At 42.6% G+C, this 18786-nt stretch overlaps 1 protein-coding gene across 1 annotated transcript in view; it reads right to left on the reverse strand.

Moving 5' to 3' along the window:
• Window positions 1-1223: 1223 nt before the first annotated feature.
• The window catches only part of LOC126252253 (golgin subfamily A member 6-like protein 22), a 100534-nt gene continuing 82971 nt past the window's right edge, over window positions 1224-18786 (reverse strand). Inside the window, exon 2 of the mRNA XM_049953127.1 lies at window positions 1224-1517. Coding sequence (XP_049809084.1) covers window positions 1224-1517 — 294 coding nt within the window. The remainder of the gene's footprint in view (window positions 1518-18786) is intronic.

Consider the following 18786-nt stretch of genomic DNA (forward strand, 5'->3'; position numbering starts at 1 on the left):
CATCCCTGTTCCTTTCAATTTGTGATTTGTTTTAAAATCTTTTGTTTTCTTTCTTTTTGGCAGAGGATGCATTTCATTAAAAAAAAAGTAGCGTCTCTGTCTGGAAATAAGCTTTTTGTGGCGGTGGTGGTTCGCGACAAAAAAAAAAAGCGGTTTAGGCGCTACAGTTTGGAACCGCGCGACCGCTCCGGTCGCAAGTTCGAATCCTGCCTCGCGCATGGATGTGTGTGATGTCCTTAGGTTAGTTAGGTTTTAGTAGTTCTAAGTTCTAGGGGACTGATGACCTCAGAAGTTAAGTTCCATAGTGCTCAGAGCCATTTGAACCATTTTTTTAGTACCGTAGCGCGGTGTGGGATCCTTACCAGGTAGGAAAGTTCAAAGAAGAATAGCGCGTTTTGTATTATCGGGAAATAGGCAAGAGAGTGTCACTGACATGATACAGGATATAGGATGTACATAATTAAAACAAAGGCGTTTTTCGTTGCGGGGAATTTCTCATTATATTTCAATGACTAACTTTCTCCTCCGAATGTGAAAATATTTTGTTGACGCCGACCTACCTGGGGAGAAAAGATCATCATACTAAAATAAGGGAAATCAGAGCTCGCATGGAAAGATATATGTGTTTTTTTTTTCCGCGCGCTGTTCGACACTGGAATAATAGAGAAGTATTGTGAAGGTTTATAAAAGACATCGTATTTACGCCGGTGACTGTAACACTTCCTTTATTTCGCGATTACAATTTCGGCAACTACAATCGTGAAGTAAATACAGTGTTACAGTCACTGGCGTAAATATGATGTCTTTTATAAAGTTCTACATGACTGTGAATCCCAGGTATAAGAAGTTAATTTATTGTGAAGGTGGTTCGACGAAACCTCTGCCAAGCACTTAAGTATGATTTGCAGAGTATTCATGTAGATATAGATGTAGATGTAGATCGAGACATTCTCTTAGCAGTAAAGCGTGTTTATTTCCTCACATTATGTTGAGTTCTCATGTGAGAATGATAGATGCCGAAACTGCAATTCTGATATAAATAAATCCAATAACAGTCCAGCTGGAACATGTTGTCGCTTCTGATATACTCTAGAAATACGGGCCCAAGAAGGGCCTAGATGGCAAATAATCGAACGTGAGTTTCTCTCTTTGTACTTAGTGTGGTGACGTTTCCCAGTCCTTCGACTTTTTCCAAGGGCTCGTGTGTTCCTCTGGCACACACCTCACTGCCTCCCTTCCTCCTGCAGCCTGCACTCGCCGTCCTCGGCCTTGTGTCTCGTGTCGCACTTTGCCGCAGACGCAAACAGAAGTGAGTACAAGTCAGCGAGCCACGCGCCGCGGCGGCTGCCCATAACTGTCGCCATACCTCTGGCTGGAGTGCCCCCTTCAGCAACACGGTGCGCACGTGCTGGCCGATGTGTTACACTGTGCGCAATCTCCACGCGGAGCTCTCGTACGTAAGTAACCAGTCTCTCACAGCTGCGTGCCAGAGCCTGCGACACTTTTTCAGTTCCTCGCTAATAATCAAGTGGACATCTGCTCTAGCTCTGACCCGTTTCAGTCTCTTGAAACGCGAAGGGGGGTAGTCCAAAGGTCTCTGAGAGCAAACATTCGTTATTTCCCGATGGTACACAGCTGGCTACTAAAACTGGGACCGAGCGAGGTGGCGCAGTGGTTAGCACACTGGACTCGCATTCGGGAGGACGACGGTTCAATCCCGTCTCCAGCCATCCTGATTTAGGTTTTCCGTGATTTCCCTAAATCGTTTCAGGCAAATGCCGGGATGGTTCATTTGAAAGGGCACGGCCGATTTCCTTCCCCATCCTTCCCTAACCCGAGCTTGCGCTCCGTCTCTAATGACCTCGTTGTCGACGGGACGTTAAACAACACTAACCTAACCTAACCTAACTACACTCCTGGAAATGGAAAAAAGAACACATTGACACCGGTGTGTGAGACCCACCATACTTGCTCCGGACACTAAGAGAGGGCTGTACAAGCAATGATCACACGCACGGCACAGCGGACACACCAGGAACCGCGGTGTTGGCTGTCGAATGGCGCTAGCTGCGCAGCATTTGTGCACCGCCGCCGTCAGTGTCAGCCAGTTTGCCGTGGCATACGGAGCTCCATCGCAGTCTTTAACACTGGTAGCATGCCGCGACAGCGTGGACGTGAACCGTATGTGCAGTTGACGGACTTTGAGCGAGGGCGTATAGTGGGCATGCGGGAGGCCGGGTGGACGTACCGCCGAATTGCTCAACACGTGGGGCGTGAGGTCTCCACAGTACATCGATGTTGTCGCCAGTGGTCGGCGGAAGGTGCACGTGCCCGTCGACCTGGGACCGGACCGCAGCGACGCACGGATGCACGCCAAGACCGTAGGATCCTACGCAGTGCCGTAGGGGACCGCACCGCCACTTCCCAGCAAATTAGGGACACTGTTGCTCCTGGGGTATCGGCGAGGACCATTCGCAACCGTCTCCATGAAGCTGGGCTACGGTCCCGCACACCGTTAGGCCGTCTTCCGCTCACGCCCCAACATCGTGCCCCAACATCGTGCAGCCCGCCTCCAGTGGTGTCGTGACAGGCGTGAATGGAGGGACGAATGGAGACGTGTCGTCTTCAGCGATGAGAGTCGCTTCTGCCTTGGTGCCAATGATGGTCGTATGCGTGTTTGGCGCCGTGCAGGTGAGCGCCACAATCAGGACTGCATACGACCGAGGCACACAGGGCCAACACCCGGCATCATGGTGTGGGGAGCGATCTCCTACACTGGCCGTACACCACTGGTGATCGTCGAGGGGACACTGAATAGTGCACGGTACATCCAAACCGTCATCGAACCCATCGTTCTACCATTCCTAGACCGGCAAGGGAACTTGCTGTTCCAACAGGACAATGCACGTCCGCATGTATCCCGTGCCACCCAACGTGCTCTAGAAGGTGTAAGTCAACTACCCTGGCCAGCAAGATCTCCGGATCTGTCCCCCATTGAGCATGTTTGGGACTGGATGAAGCGTCGTCTCACGCGGTCTGCACGTCCAGCACGAACGCTGGTCCAACTGAGGCGCCAGGTGGAAATGGCATGGCAAGCCGTTCCACAGGACTACATCCAGCATCTCTACGATCGTCTCCATGGGAGAATAGCAGCTTGCATTGCTGCGAAAGGTGGATATACACTGTACTAGTGCCGACATTGTGCATGCTCTGTTGCCTGTGTCTATGTGCCTGTGGTTCTGTCAGTGTGATCATGTGATGTATCTGACCCCAGCAATGTGTCAATAAAGTTTCCCCTTCCTGGGACAATGAATTCACGGTGTTCTTATTTCAATTTCCAGGAGTGTAAAACTGGAACGTCGCAAAGGTAAGCAAAGAACGGAACTCTGTTTGATTGGTGCATAGGTTGGTAGCGTTTCTCCGTAAGTTTAACGGATATGAAATGAGCGCTTGACGTCATTGGCCGGGAGGCCCCTTACGTGGCAGGTCCGGTCGCCTTGGTGCAGGTCTTATTACATTCGACGCCACATTCGGCGACCTGCGCGCCGGATGCGGATGAAATGATGATGAAGACAACACAACACACAGTCCTTGAGCGGAGAAAATCCCCGACCCAGCCGGGAATCGAACCCGGACCTGTATGACGGCAATCCACCACGCTGACCACTCAGCTATCGAGGCGGATCGTAAGTTTAATAAACACAGTGGATACACATGACAGAGAAAATAGTCATCAATAATATATTCTCTTCAGTGTGCCGACGCTGGAGTAATTTTCCGATTTCGCGACTGTAAAAGTCACATAATTCTGAGGCGAAGAACTCGTCGAGCCATGTTCAGAACGTTTTCTCATGGGGAAAGGAAGTTAAAGGTTGTTCGATAGAGAGCGGAAAAGGTGAATATCTGAGGGCGCAAGATCAGGTGAATAAAGTGAGCCGGCCGTTGTGGCCGAGCGGTTCTAGGCGCTTCAGTCCGGAACTGCGCTGATGCTACGGTCGCAGGTTCGAGTCCTGCCTCGGCAATGGATGCGTGTGATGTCCTTAGGTTAGTTAGGCTTCAGTACTTCTAAGTTCTAGGGGACTGATGACCTCAGAAGTTAAGTCCCATAGTGCTCAGAGCCATTTGAACCTTTTTGTTGTTCACGAATCAATTGATGACGAGTATGCAGTGATGCACATATGGCTACCTGTTGATTTTTGTGATTTGGGCTTAGTGCATGCGATGGTACGACACATCCGACTGCAAGAAAATGTAGCATGTTGCTGAAATAATCACATCATATTTACCAGTTCTCGTGTACAGTTACGAGGATCGTTCTGGATTAATACATTTAAACGATCTTCATCTGCCCCCAAACGTCTTCCTCAACGTGGAGTCACTAATGTCAAAACGATTCTCCTTAAAAGGAGAAAACAATTTTTTTGGCCGTTTCCTGTCCAGCTGCATTATCCCCATACACGCAAATGTTTCTAGCTGCCTGCGCTGCTGCTGTAACCCCTTTATTTAATTAAAACAGCAGAATTTGTCGGAAATGTTTCGATTTCTCCACTTGGCACTCCATTTTCTAGCGTCCACAGCTCCACTCACTGTTCTAAATGACCAACTGACAACATGTAAACTCAAATAGCAACAGTGAGCTACAAATAAAAAACGACAATCGATAAATAAGCCCATAGCAACCGGAATACCAACATGCAAAACAAAAACGCTTCGGACTTATGTACGAACACAATGCTTTATATAGATATATCGTCTGTTCTTTCAGACATCTATGTTTGCTCTTTCGGATATGAGGCAAAAGGAGATTGGGTGGGAACGGGGACGTGCACGGATAGCCGAAATTGGTAAGGCGGCATCTCGGTAAAGCGGGAAATCCGGGTTTGAGTACGGTCCGGCACAGATTTTCATCTGTCGTCATGGTTTTATCTCAGTGCTCCATTTTGAAGTCGGAAATTTCTTTCATCAAGAAACAGTACTTATTGTCCGTATACAAGATAGTATGAATAATGCATGACTAAATTTATAGGCAATTTTTGGGCAGTAAGAAGAGATCATCAACATACGCATTTATGCCCAAAGCTTCAGGTTTTCACCTGTAGGTTATTCTAAAGTGTTTCGAACTTAATGTCTCAAAATACAAGCCCAATGACTGATCCCTGAGGTAGTCTTTGGTTACTATTTTTGTCAGATTATCGTTGGGAGTAACCTCTCTATGCCCTTAGTATTCTCAAGACATTTGGAATTGTGTCTACAGTTAACAATGGATCAACAGAATGGCACGGTAATCAGACTTGACTCACATTCGACTAGGCGATGGTTCAAATCTCTGTCTGGCTATCCAGAATCAGATCATCAGTGATTTCTGTAAATCATCTAAGGAATATTCCGGGGTGGTCGTCTTGAAAAAGGAGACGACCAGCTAGCTTCCTTCATTCCACTGATGGCTTGAGCAGAGAAATCTGGTTGTGTTTTACATGGAATATGCCATTGGGGGGGGGGGGGGGGGAGCATAAAATGATGTATACCAGACAAATTAAGACCAACCAAATCATGTGGAAGGTTGTGGATTACTTCGGATTTGCTTTCTGCTGGAGATAGGCTGCAGATCAAATAAGAGAGGGAAAATAGGAATTTGTCCTATCGATGAGGTGCTCATTTGTGTTATTTAGTACACACTGTTGCCATTTCTAGCACGAGCAACGGCCGTCACTCGGCTGGGTATCAAATCGAGCTTGGATGAAAGATTAGCGTGCATTATTCCAAACTACAGCAAATCATTGGCAGAGCTTACCCATAGTAGTGGATGACGAGTAGTGGTCTGTCATTCTCTTGCCAACCCATCAGGGTAGCACAGGCAACATGCTATCTTGTTGACTAATAACTTCACGGGAATCTCAAAGACAGGACACAGCTATCGGCTTTCACACGTAATACTTGTAGCTTCAGCCGTTTAACTTGCCAACTACGTGAACGTGAGGTGATTGTGTGTTCTTACCCAAGGCACCTAATACCATAACGCCAGATGGCAGACCTGTATGACTATGACGAGTGCAGTTTGGCAAAGTCCTTAAGTCCTTCTCCTCTGATCTCCACGTAGGGATACGTCCATCGTGATGCTGTATGCAGTTCGTAACTCGTCTGGAAAGAAACGTAGCGTCGGTCCCGTATCCAGTGCTATCGCTGGGCGTCCGGATGTCAGCACGCCTCTCGCTGCCGGCGCGCCAAGGGAAGCCGTGACATAGGTCACCGCGACGACTGTCTGTGGTGCTGTAGACATCGACGCACTGGTAGTAGGAACACTTTTATCTCTGCAAACAAGCCCACGTCCTGTCTCAAGGTACATGATTTAGCTGTACGATTCTGCATATCCGAGCAAACTGTTACCTGCCCTCTCAGGCGCTAGTCTCTTGGGGTCGTTGAAATCCTGCATGGCGTAGAGTATGACCCACGTGAACCTATCGTTTCCATATTCCCATGACAGTCATGGGATACCGATCATTGCGAGTAGCAATATAATGATAATCCACAGTATCAATAGACCACGACCCCGCTGCTGCTCAGTTCCGACACCAGTTCCTAGATGTTTCTCCTTCTCACACGAGGTTTATTTATTTATTCGTATGGCTCATATGTAGTTTAAAATTACAGGCATATAACATTAGTAATACTATGCGTACCAGGAATGTGAAAATACAAAACTACAGATAAAACCAACTAAATGTCAGTATCAAGGTTCCTAATCCTTATAAGAGCCGCATCATCAGCTTTCATGAGCTCGCTCCAACTCCCCTGGTAGGAACGCAAGGGGCATTTATCTCTAATGTGGTTGATTGTCTGATTCGGAGCCCCACATACCGGAGACTCTGTAGGACCCCATTTGTAAAGATAGTCTGCGCATCGTCCATGCCCAATACGAGCTCTGTTCAGTTTGACCCACAGTTTCCTGTCGAATTGCCGGTCGGTGTGGTCGAGCGGTTCTAGGCGCTTCAGTCTGGAACCGCGCAACTGCTACGGTCGCAGGTTCGAATCCTGCCTCGGGCATGGATGTGTGTGATGTCCTTAGATTAGTTAGGTTTAAGTAGTTCTAAGTTCTAGGGGGCTGATGACGTGAGATGTTGAGTCGCATGCTGCTCAGAGCCATTTGAACCATTTTGAACCTGTTGAATTCTGTGCCAGCAGTATCACTGTTATACTTTCGGAACCACTCACGCTCTTCAGGATTTTCAGTAAGTTGACAGCTCTGGTCCCACAGGTTTGTTACCCCGGTATTACCGGCTTCTCGCTGTTCTGCTTGCCGTAACGGTGGGTTTCTTGAACGGAGTCTATTTCGTCATAAACTTGGTATGTCCTTCTGTATGGGTAATTCCAGGGTCTCCTGTAGCTTGCGGTATTTCCTCGCTTCTGTGGATTGGGGGTGGATAGATGTTGCTCAGCAGATAAAGCCAATAAATCGTTGTTGGTGGATTGCCCCAGTTATTAACCGAGTAGTGTGGTTCAGCGAAAGTCGATCAGCTTGTTGTGGCAGCTGTTTAGCCACACCGGAGCACAATACTCGGCTGCAGAGAAGACCAGCGCAATGGATGATGTGCGCAAAGAATCTGCTGAAGCTTCCCATGTCATTCCACATAATTTTTGAATAATACTGTTACGAGTTTTTTTATCTAGGTAGCGGTACTTCAAGACGTTTTCTGTATGGAAGGATGCGGTCAAGGGTGACAGCGAGGTACTTAGGATGCTCGAGTATTTCAGTTAAGTTTCACTCTGAGCTCCTCGTTAACTTCTTACACAAGGTATAACACGATTATCACAAAGACAAACAATCAAATGTGATATGTATGAGAGAATCCCACGGTGTCATCTTCCCTTATACAGACTGCAGAAGGCTTTACTCCTACGTGGTTTAGGACACAGCTGTCAGTGTGACATACTTTAATTGAGTGTTTTTTATATCACGACGTGAGGGCAGGCCTGAGTCTCGTACAAGACCTGTCCTCTATCTTAATTGCTGGCTTGGTTCGTGTATTATGGTTCTGTGTCACGTCAAGACCCTTTACAAAGTATTAGGAGTGCGACGATATCAGTGTATCACGATGTGAGTTTGTCACCTATTATTACTAAGTAGTCATCCAGTCCAGCCACAGTAATCTGGCCTACATTTAAATTTGTCTTTATTGGTATATTATACTTGATTATATCTAGTTGATTTGCTGTGTTCTATCTGAATTTTGTGGATAATCTTATACGAATTCCCTGATGTCATTGTTGTATTTTACATTCTTGTATCAACAAACAATTTTGTTTTAAAATTCATTGTTATTCTTTAGTAGATTTTCACCATTCTTGTCATCCAAGACCGATGATGCCCTCGTCGTTTAGTGCCCTAAAACGCTAATAATGTGTCTCACCGACATGTTTGGTTTCATTGCGCTGAAATGCTAATCATTTGCATATCCAAGCTTGTACTGTACATTATCTCAGTTGTTATTTGCGGAATTTCGTCTAAATGGTGCTGCACTTGAATGGATAACAGTGTATTATATCTTCCACAGCCAATTTAGGAAGATAATAATTTGGTTCTCTGTTCATAATAATTACATCTTACCTGTAGATAAGAGGAGGAAGTGCGACGGACAGTGAGATCAGCCTCCCAGCTGGTCTGGCTTTTATGATGTAAATGCAAAACGACAGTTGCACTCAGCATTATTGATTTTATAATTAACAGAGAACAGATGTTTTGCAGGAAACTTGTAATTGCAAATTATATTTGAGAGAAATTAATGGAAACAATTTGTTAAAATTGGGTTGAAAGCCTGAGACACTTCGACCATTTTGAGTCTGTTCCTCTATTTACGGGTACATCTCGTGTTAGGTACTTTCCTGCGCAAGTAGGAAGTAAAAAATGGCCGTAAAACTTTTAATTATTTCTTTGCTAAAGCAGGGTAACTGACAAGTAAAATATACCAAAAATAAGCAAAACTTCCTTCTTGAACACTCGTTTACTATTTATGACTACACAGTTCCATCAAACTGTCTCGTTAATCGACTGAACGAGGTCTCATAGTGCTGGAGGCAATGGACTTGGATTTCTGAGGACGGCAGAATATTGCTGTCCGGCCATCCAGATTTAATCTTTATATCGTACCACAAAACTGCGTAAGGCAAATGGCGGGACGCCTGATTTGAAAACAGCTGTCTTGATATTTTTCCGTATCTTTGTTCTATACAAGCAGTAGCTCAGCCGCAAATGACTTCATCATCGACAGGACCGATTTTGTCTCCCTTATTTAAGCTGCAGCCCAGCTCCTGGAAGCAAATCCTGAGGAGTGCACACTCCTAGGTAGGCCTCAGTTTGTCTGGTATACGTAATTAATTTTTGAGATCCCTCTGCTTCCCCCCCCCCCCCCCCCCCAATACACACGCACAACCATTCCTACAACTACCGTGATAAATCTGATCAAAATAATCATTGTACTCTTCCCAAGCAATTATTTGAGGGAAGAAAGGTAACTGACATTCAACAGTACCGTCCCCGAATTTGTCTCGAACTCTATAGGGAAAGTCGGGCAAATCTGACTGGGGTAGCCAGGTGGCAATTTGCAGCGCCGTCTTGACAATGCAATTCCAGTGGGTATTATCCCTGTGCCACTTCGTTGGCTCATATTAACTGACTCGCAGTAAGTTATAAACATCTTCTAGACAACTGTGTGCATGGAGAAGTTACCCTATTGAATCCCAAAGAGAATAATCCCAAAGACTACCTCAGGGCTCAGTGCTTGGGCCTACATCTTGGTACCTTAGCCTCGAGCCGCTGTTGAATAGCCTACGGGAAGAACCCGCAGCTCTTGCTACTAGTCCAAAGGAACAACAGACTACATCTAGAAAGAACTGTAAAAGTTATGCTGGTCACGCTGCAGGGAAGGTGCAGAGTAAATAAACTTTCCACCGCACCTCAGAAGTCAATCTGTATAATGTTAAAAGACAGACAAATTTAAAACCAAAGTTCTGTAATCGGAATTAATTACCTGCCGGTACGCAAAAGTTCCATCTGTAAATTTATTGGGTGCCCTTTTATGAGATACTATATTTTCATATCCATGTAAATGCAGCATGCTCTAAAAGTCAAACAATTATGAACAAAATTACTGCCGCGTGGGATTAGCCTAGCGGTCTGAGGCACTGCAGTCATGGACTGTGCGGCTGATCCCGACGGAGGTTCGAATCCTCCCTCGGGCATGGGTGTGTGTGTGTTTGTCCTTAGGATAATTTAGGTTAAGTAGTGTGTAGGCTTAGGGACTGATGACCTTAGCAGTTAAGTCCCATAAGATTTCACACACATTTGAACATTTTGAACAAAATTACTCAACGAAGATTCGGTCTACCTCTAAAAAATTTTCATCTTTATCATAAGGCAACACTAGCGACTGTAGTGAGTTATGGTGCTAGTGCATGAGCACAGAGACAAAGTGGCCACAGAGAAACTGCACCGGCCGCTGTGGCCGAGCGACTCTAGGCCCTTCAGTCCGGAACCGCGCTGCTACTACGGTCTCAGGTTGGAATCCTGCCTCGGGCATGGATGTGTGTGATGTCCTTAGGCTAGTTAGGTTTAAGCAGTTCTACGTCTAGGGGACTGATGGCCTCAGATGTTGAGTTCCATAGTGCTCAGAGCCATTTGAACAATTTTTTGAGAAACTGCCTGTGGGACAGCTGTAGCATGCATTTCTCCTGCGTTGCTCAGGTGCATTTAACACGTCAGCTGACATTTTTGGAGTCCTGTCCCCTGATTTTTGTGTGAGAGAGGAAGCTTCTGTCTCCTGGGTCAGTAGAAATAGACGACGTTAAATAGATGAAATACTTTGAACTCACGAAGATAGTAGCATCTCTATCAGAGAGCGCACTATGAATTTGTGGCGGGGTGGATAGGACTCTTCTGACATTGGGAGATGGACATATTGCTTTTCCTCGTAGGTCAGGGAGAGACTCCAAACGTGTCAGGTTTACCAGTCGCCTACGTCACACACTTTCGACAGGACGTGCTTCATAGCCAGATTATCTACATAGAATCAAGGAACAGAGTAATCCATCTCTGCTGTCCAGTTTGTAAGTGCTTGACGGCAGAAGGGACACTGCAGCTTCAGAGCTTTCCTATCTACGATGCAGTGCGCAATGAGCAGAAAATTTATGTCTTGAATGTAGTGGCTTCAGTCTTCACCAGACTGACAAAACACGAACACAAGCTATTGCGTGCCAGGGACAGAAGGATGTGACGTGCCGCCATAGGAAAGGGGGCTGGCTCGATAAGAATGAGGGGAAAAATTTTAGTGGATCGTTAGCTTGTCTTAATTTCGGAAGCCAATTTGTTTTCGGATACAAAGTCGAGTCTAAAAGGGAGACTGGATCTTTAGTATCTCTCATACCAACCACGTAGTGAAATGAGAAATACCGCAGTACACAATTGAATGTCTTTCAGATCCACAAGGCTCTTACATCCAGGAAACTGGACGTAGAGTACACTAACCCATGAAACTACTGAACACTACTTAAAAAAAAATGCTGTCAAGTGCTTGTCGCCTCCATCACGTATTTGTATTACAATTAAAAATATCTGTTTCCTATTAATTTCTACTCTTCTTTCTGTTTCCTACCTCTCTCTCACTTGTTACTGTTATAGTTCTTGGTTATTAGTATTAGTTATTTCTCCAATATTAGATGGAAGGTATGGTAATTCTAATGGCTAAATTAGTAATAATTAGCTTAAAGAAGAAACCAGCAGTTGATGAGGAGTTGCAATGGAAACGTATTTTTATTTTAGCATGTGACTTATTTCATAATGTAATGTATAAAAAGCCGTCCGTTAAGTTAACAGCATGACGGACCGCAGATGTAGGTAAATAAATGTAAAAGTAGTCCACTCAATTCTTTTCAGTTGCCTATAACGGCTAGTACACGAGCAGACTGAGGCGGAATACAATTTATGGAAAGAGGGTTAATTCTAATGTTACATTACGTTATCTCTCGTATTTTTTACTTAGCTTTAGGTATTATAAATGAGCTGGGAGATTCTTGTGGCCTTCACACTGAAGATGTTTACAGCAGTCGGGGCCCATAGAGACGAGAAACGTTGGATCGTTTTTCATCACTCTTCGTGAAAATCTCACCCACCTCTGGTACACCCACAGGAAACGCTGGCCGTTTCTAAACACATTAATCGCTGACAGTAGCAGGATTTGAATTCAGAGGTCACTTCGAGGGTGTAGCGTATTTGAATCCAGATTCTGTCTGCGAGTCGACATCTGGTAATCTTTGTAGCTATAAGGAGTTCAGAACGTTGCAGTTGCGAAGAGTGTGTTCAAATCAGTAGCTGACACAGTAAATTCACAAGAACCTCTTTCTTTCAGATTTCTACAATTCAGTCATTAGTGATCGGCGCATTGCCGACTGATACATGTAATACTTCTCTTAAACACTGTCACATACTATTGGAATGGATCGTTGAGTGCACTTACAGTTTCATAGAAACTATTAGATTTTGTTTTCAGTAGAATGGTCAAAAGTTCTTGGTCGGGCAGAAACATGGTGTTAGCACGTGTTGTGCAGTAACAAGTGTCAATTGTGAACTTGATCAGTGGAATACTTCTGTTCATAAAACTTTTAAAGTACACGAGCTGTGTTTATGTCATTAAAAAGCGAAAATCGGTATATTGTGACATAGTAACAGTCTGTTTTGGATCCTTGTCATCAATGGAAAATCATTCTGTGTTAGTAAATGTTTATACAGAGTCCTGCCCTTGAAAATACAGATTGTTGAATTTCAACGTATTCTCCGCTTTCTTGAAGGTGAATCTAAAAACTGAAAAAAGTATGCCTGACATCCTTAAGACTGTGTACATATATAATAATGGACTATGGATTATTAAATTTGTAAGTAACAGACGACGTCATAGACTTTTCAGGAGAGAGTGCACTATTATCTAAATGAAACGTAAACAGTTTTGAGCCGGCCTCTGGTGGCCGAGCGGTTCTAGGCGCTTCAGTCTGGAACCGCGCGACCGCAACGGTCGCAGGTTCGAATCCTGCCTCGGGCATGGATGTGTGTATTGTCCTTAGGTTAGTTAGGTTTAAATAGTTCTAAGTCCTAGGGGACTGATGACCTGAGATGTTAAGTCCCATAGTGCTCAGAGCCATTTGCACCATTTGAACACATTTTTGATGGTTGCCTAAGGCAGAAGAAAAAATTATTTTCTCAGCAAAATTTGTATCGTTGTTACTATAAATTAACTGACTTTTTGGCACTAATTTTCTACTGTGAATGAGATGTTGATTCACCACATCGAGTCAAAAACGGAGCATCAGCAGTGGGTGATGTGCCTGGCTGGCCCTGCAACAAAAAACAACGAAGTCGATTTCATCTGACATTATAAGTCTATATAACACGTGCAGCATGAGAGACTGCTAAGCATGTAACAGTATAACGCTAGCTAAGGATTAAGGAGAGCTCTAAACGCTATTTATCTCAAAGTTAAAGGAAGTAAATGGTTTTCCTGTGACTTCAGATGATGGGAAACATTTATGTTTAAACGCAAGAATGTTGATGCCAACTATTACAATTATCTGGGCCTAGTCCTGGTAAATTATCACTTCAAATGTATTTCGACGCAGAGACTGCGATAGGTAATGGTTCTACCAAACTATTTGATGATTACAGTTTTTACTATTAAGTTGTAATTACTATATCATGCTACGCAATTTACTTTTTACTTTTATTCACTAACAAATTTGCTTCTGGTGTGCATTGATGTTGTCCTGTTTTAATTTTTCGCCTAACGCATGATTGTGAGGTGTGAACAACAAGCAATAATAAATTATAAAAGACCAAAAGGATGCAACATTACTTCCCGGCAAAAACAGATATTAAATCATGTGAAGTGACTATTAGCTTAATGGCATGAACATGAGCTGTATTAAGTGAAAATAAAAGTCTTATAATTAAATGCCAGTATACGTCAAGCCGTAGCTGTAAATGCAGGCTGATGCGGTTGTAAAAATATTTCAGGCGCTAATAGAAAGTAAATCATATTTGTTTCGCAGAAATTTGATTGTAATAATTTGCTACACAGTAAAAAGTCGCAGTCAAATATGAGTGTAATAATGTGCATCGTTCCTGTGCCCGTTATTCTGTATTAACGTCTCGTTTTTCCTCATAATATTTACGAAAATAGAAAGCATTACCAGTCTTACTACTTTCAATGAATCTCAACATGCAGAGCAAAAAGAAACTTTATTTTATATGCATCGTTGTGGAAAATCCTAGCCACAATTGTCCCGGAAGGTAAACTCTATCTAATGCATCAAGATAGACAGCTGCAGCATTCAGAATGCAATCGACAAACTGACAACAAATATGACGCTTCGGGTAAAACTAACCAAAGAGGGGTGAACGCTCAAACAAGATTTCGCATAAAGGAAAGAAATAAAGTCATTAAGGTGATGAGCAACATTAACCTTTAAAGGAAATAATCTAGTTTCCGTCTGCTAATGTGTTTTTTGTTATTAATAGTTTGACACTTCATTCAATTTGTTACTTTCTGGTGATTAGCATCTTATAGGCACGGGTTGTTTTCGTTATTTAACACTACACGTATTAATAATGAAATAACCTACGGAAGGTACGTTATTCTCCTGCACTTACACAATTTATATAAAACTCCAGTTACTATTGCAGTAGAACGGTAGGGCATTTCTGCTCCTGCTTGTTTGTGCGACGCGCAGGATAAACGGTCAAGGTGACTTGATGGGAGAGGATATCCTGCGACGATGGAGGGAAATCTGTGTCGCAAGAAACAGACGGAACACATCTTTTGTGTCGCCTAAGAATCACGACAACAAGCCGTCACAGCCAAGGTAACTGATACCAAGGTTACGCAATTTGGATTGCAAAACTAAGAAGTATGGCTTTTTTCTACCATCGCCGTCTGTGGAAAACACCAAGTGTTTTTTATTTCCTTTTATGAAACAGACATGTATTGAATCTGCCGCATGATGCCTTTTTTCATTTATTTATTTTTTTCTGTTTCGAACTGACAAAACAAGGCAACAGTGAAGCTGAAAGCTGTGAAAACAAAGTCTGAGGATGCATCAGGTAGCTGACCAGGCGTGAACAACATGGCAGGAAATATGACCTGCTGTCAGTCCGTAATCTACGGCAGATAGTCACATTCTTCAAAAATACATTTTAACCCTTTGTTGCCTGACGGTACTTAAAAGTACCAGTAAGTTTTGACTCTCATTATTTTCTCGTGGTGCAGTTTCGTGATCTGAGAGCCTGTCGGTACGTAACAGTAACTCTGCTCTACTGTTTCATAGATGTTATTGTGCAATACATAGACCTCTCTGGCGGTCAGAGCTTGAAATTGTTTTTCGCGCGCTGCTGTGAAAACAGAAGATTGTATGTGCTTGTTTCCATGGAGTTGCCTGAATTTGTGCGCAATTTATTGAAACTTCCGTTGAGTTTTCCATTGTACGTACTTACCTTCTTTGTTTTTTTATAATAGTTTGAAGCATTACGTTACAAGTGAATGACATAAAGTGGAAAATATAAGGCGGACTTATTAGTACCGTCAGGTTGTGCGAACACTTTATTGTAGCAACAATGCATTACCTCTCACTAGTTGTTCTGTCCACTTTTTCTCACACAGAAATCGGTAAATACATTTGCCTGTGGAACAATTAGAACAAACAGGATAGGTTTGCCAGGGAATTTACCTAAAGAAAAATGTCTAAATCCAATCACAGAGAGTCATCTTTAGACCTAACAGTATTTCAATGGAAGGAAAATAAAGTAGTGTATTTTGCGTCAGACTTCCATGGCACTGAACAGAGACAAGAAAACAGAAAGATGGATCTAGTATGACTATACCATGTCCAGTTATTGTATGTGATTACAATAAAAACATGGGTGGTGTGGATCATGCAGACAGATTACGTTCAACTTATGGTCTTGACAAGCGATCAAAGAGATGGTGGCACCGTCTCTTCTGGGGAGCAATAGAAACTTCTTTTGTCAATGCTTACGTCATTTTCAGTGATTTACATGGGGCACTGCCACTGCTGGAATTCAGGCGTGCTGTGGCACTAGGGCTAATGAATGAACAGCAAGTGCCAAATCTCAAGAAGAGAAACTCTTGTAAAGATGAAATAACTCCCCCAAAGAGAAGGAAGGATAACTTTTCTCTTCCGAAGGATGTACGTCTTGGCAACCGAGGAAACCATTTTGTAGTGTTCAGTTGTAAAAGAGGACGATGCGAAATGTGTGCGAAAAATAAAATTCAGTCGAGACCACATTCACAATGTAGTACATGTAAAGTGTATTTGTGCTGCAATAAGAAAAAGAACTGTTTCCTACAATTTCATGAGGTATCACTAAATATGTGATATGTATATACTGTCGAAAATGTATAGCTAAGTTACTATGTATTGTGAAGTTGCTCTAGAATAAATTTATGCGAAATTTAAAAGAAATTCAGAAACATCATATTTCTGTAAATTAATTTTCAAATGTAAAAATATTTAATATTTATCTGGAATAAAGTACAAATTATAAAAATTGGAGCATTTTTCTGCGAATGTTGTGATTCTGTCCATGGAGTCTGACGGTACTTCTGAGTACCAGGTGAGAAAAAAGTTGTGAAAAATAAAATAAAATTTTACAAAAAATCCTACCGTCATTTGAGGCCACAATAGCATAAATTCTGCAAAGAAAATGTTAAAAAGTAATTTTTTTCTTATGTCAGGAAACAAAGGGTTAAGAAATGAAACGACTCACTAAGATGGTACATACACGTCAAAACGTTTGACTAGCAGAAAGAAAGAATTACAGTGTTTTGCCAACATGAGTAGAATCAACAGCAACACTTTCAAAATTCAGGAAGATACCTACATTTAACAATGGAAATTTCACTTCAGATATATCCTTTGTATGACTTCAGATATATCCTTTGTATGAAAGGGAAAATATCTTGATGTTAGGAATTATTATTATGAGATCTTAGACATAGGCTATTTTATAGCTACGAAAAATTGCCTCTGGTATGGATTTTAAATATTTTTCCTGCTGACTCGAAATAAATTGAAAATTCTGTTAATTTTGAAATTTTACTTCCTCAGGCTCAAGCCAAAGTTAATGCAAGCTTCTGCTAGTGTGGTTTTACGCAAAGATAAATTTTCAGCAATTAAAGATAACCGTGCTATATTAACTGAAAATTGGACTTCATAAATAACTTTAATATGCAGGTTGTTGAGAATGTAGAGCACAAGAAATGAAACTAATTTTAAGCTATCTTTGGACTCAAAATAAAATACCACAGGAGTTCCACAAGTACGAAACATTGGCCCGTAAATAGTGAGGAAAGGGAAAGGTTTCTGTTTCACAGAAAGAACAAATTTTTAAAATTCAAATTCATGTAATTTAAATAACGTGAACAGAAGCAAGCGTCTTTGCATTGAATGTGAAAAGAGCCACGAGCGCAGGACAAGAGCTAAGGCTGGTATTACACTATCAAATTTCTTCGCCAAAGATTTGATCAGAGATGTGATCAAATATTCGTCAAATATATTTGACAAAGATCTTTGACGTGGCGCTAAAGAGGGGTATTACACTGTCATAATATTTTTCGTCAAATTTCAAGATGGCTGACAACAACAACTTGTTATTAACTGCAGCAGTTGCATGTACCACAATTGCACTCTGTGCACCTGCGAAAGTGAAGCTGGGGAAAAAAGGAAACGTACCTGGGGGAAGCCGTGGGTTTTACGACGATACGATAAAAGCATTCAACAAAACTTGTTACGTGAGCTTATAGTGGAGGACGTCAAGTTGTACATCAATTACTTAAGAATGGATGAGCAAACATTTCTGTATGTGCTCAGTGAAGTGTATCTTCATATCACAAAGCACAATACTCACTCAAGAACTGCTATATCTGCAGAAGACAGGCTCACTACGACACTCCGAGTACTTGCCAAAGGGGAGGGTTAGGTTAGGTTAGGTTAGGTTAGGTCAGGTTAGGTTAGGTCAGGTCTCCAATCTTCTTAATCTATTTTTGTATTCAGGGTGCATCACGTTGTAAAGCGCCTCATCATCTGTATACACCTCTATTAATTTTGTAGTTGCCGGTACACACCAATTATATTTACTGGCAATGTTTATAGAAACACTACAGATGGCATACGCTGCAGCGATGCTAGCGCTCCATGTGGTAATATGTCACACTGCTGTGAACAGAAGACAAGCGACTTCTTTGATCAAATATACAGCGAGGCCCTAGATTTGATCAAATATTTGACGACATTTGACAAAGGTCCCTATTACACCATCAAATTTCTTTGACAAGGATATTTGACAAAGATATTGGACAAAGAAATTTGATAGTGTAATACCGGCCTAAGCAACAAAATCAAAAAGATAAGTGATACGAAGAAGATAACATGGCGTCTTTCCTTTGTATAGTAGTTCATGGAATGTTTATATCTCTCCGAAAAATCTAAAGTTTAGATACACTACTTGTGATAAACATTCTTTGTTAAGCGTATGTCACTGTAATTACTTTTAACATTAATCAGAGGCGTCACAATTCTCACACTTGTTTCCAACGTGGATACAGAGTCTTTACGAAAGTCATTTGTATTTCTTAAGACATTGCGTATGCGACGTGTTATCACGTTTTATCAGACATTGCACGTCATTTGCAAAGATTAGGAGTAACGCTGCCCTACAAATGGCAGCTCTTTTCA

The sequence above is a fragment of the Schistocerca nitens genome, chromosome 4 (assembly GCF_023898315.1).
Source record: "Schistocerca nitens isolate TAMUIC-IGC-003100 chromosome 4, iqSchNite1.1, whole genome shotgun sequence".
In the NCBI taxonomy this organism is placed as follows: Eukaryota; Metazoa; Arthropoda; class Insecta; order Orthoptera; family Acrididae; genus Schistocerca; species Schistocerca nitens.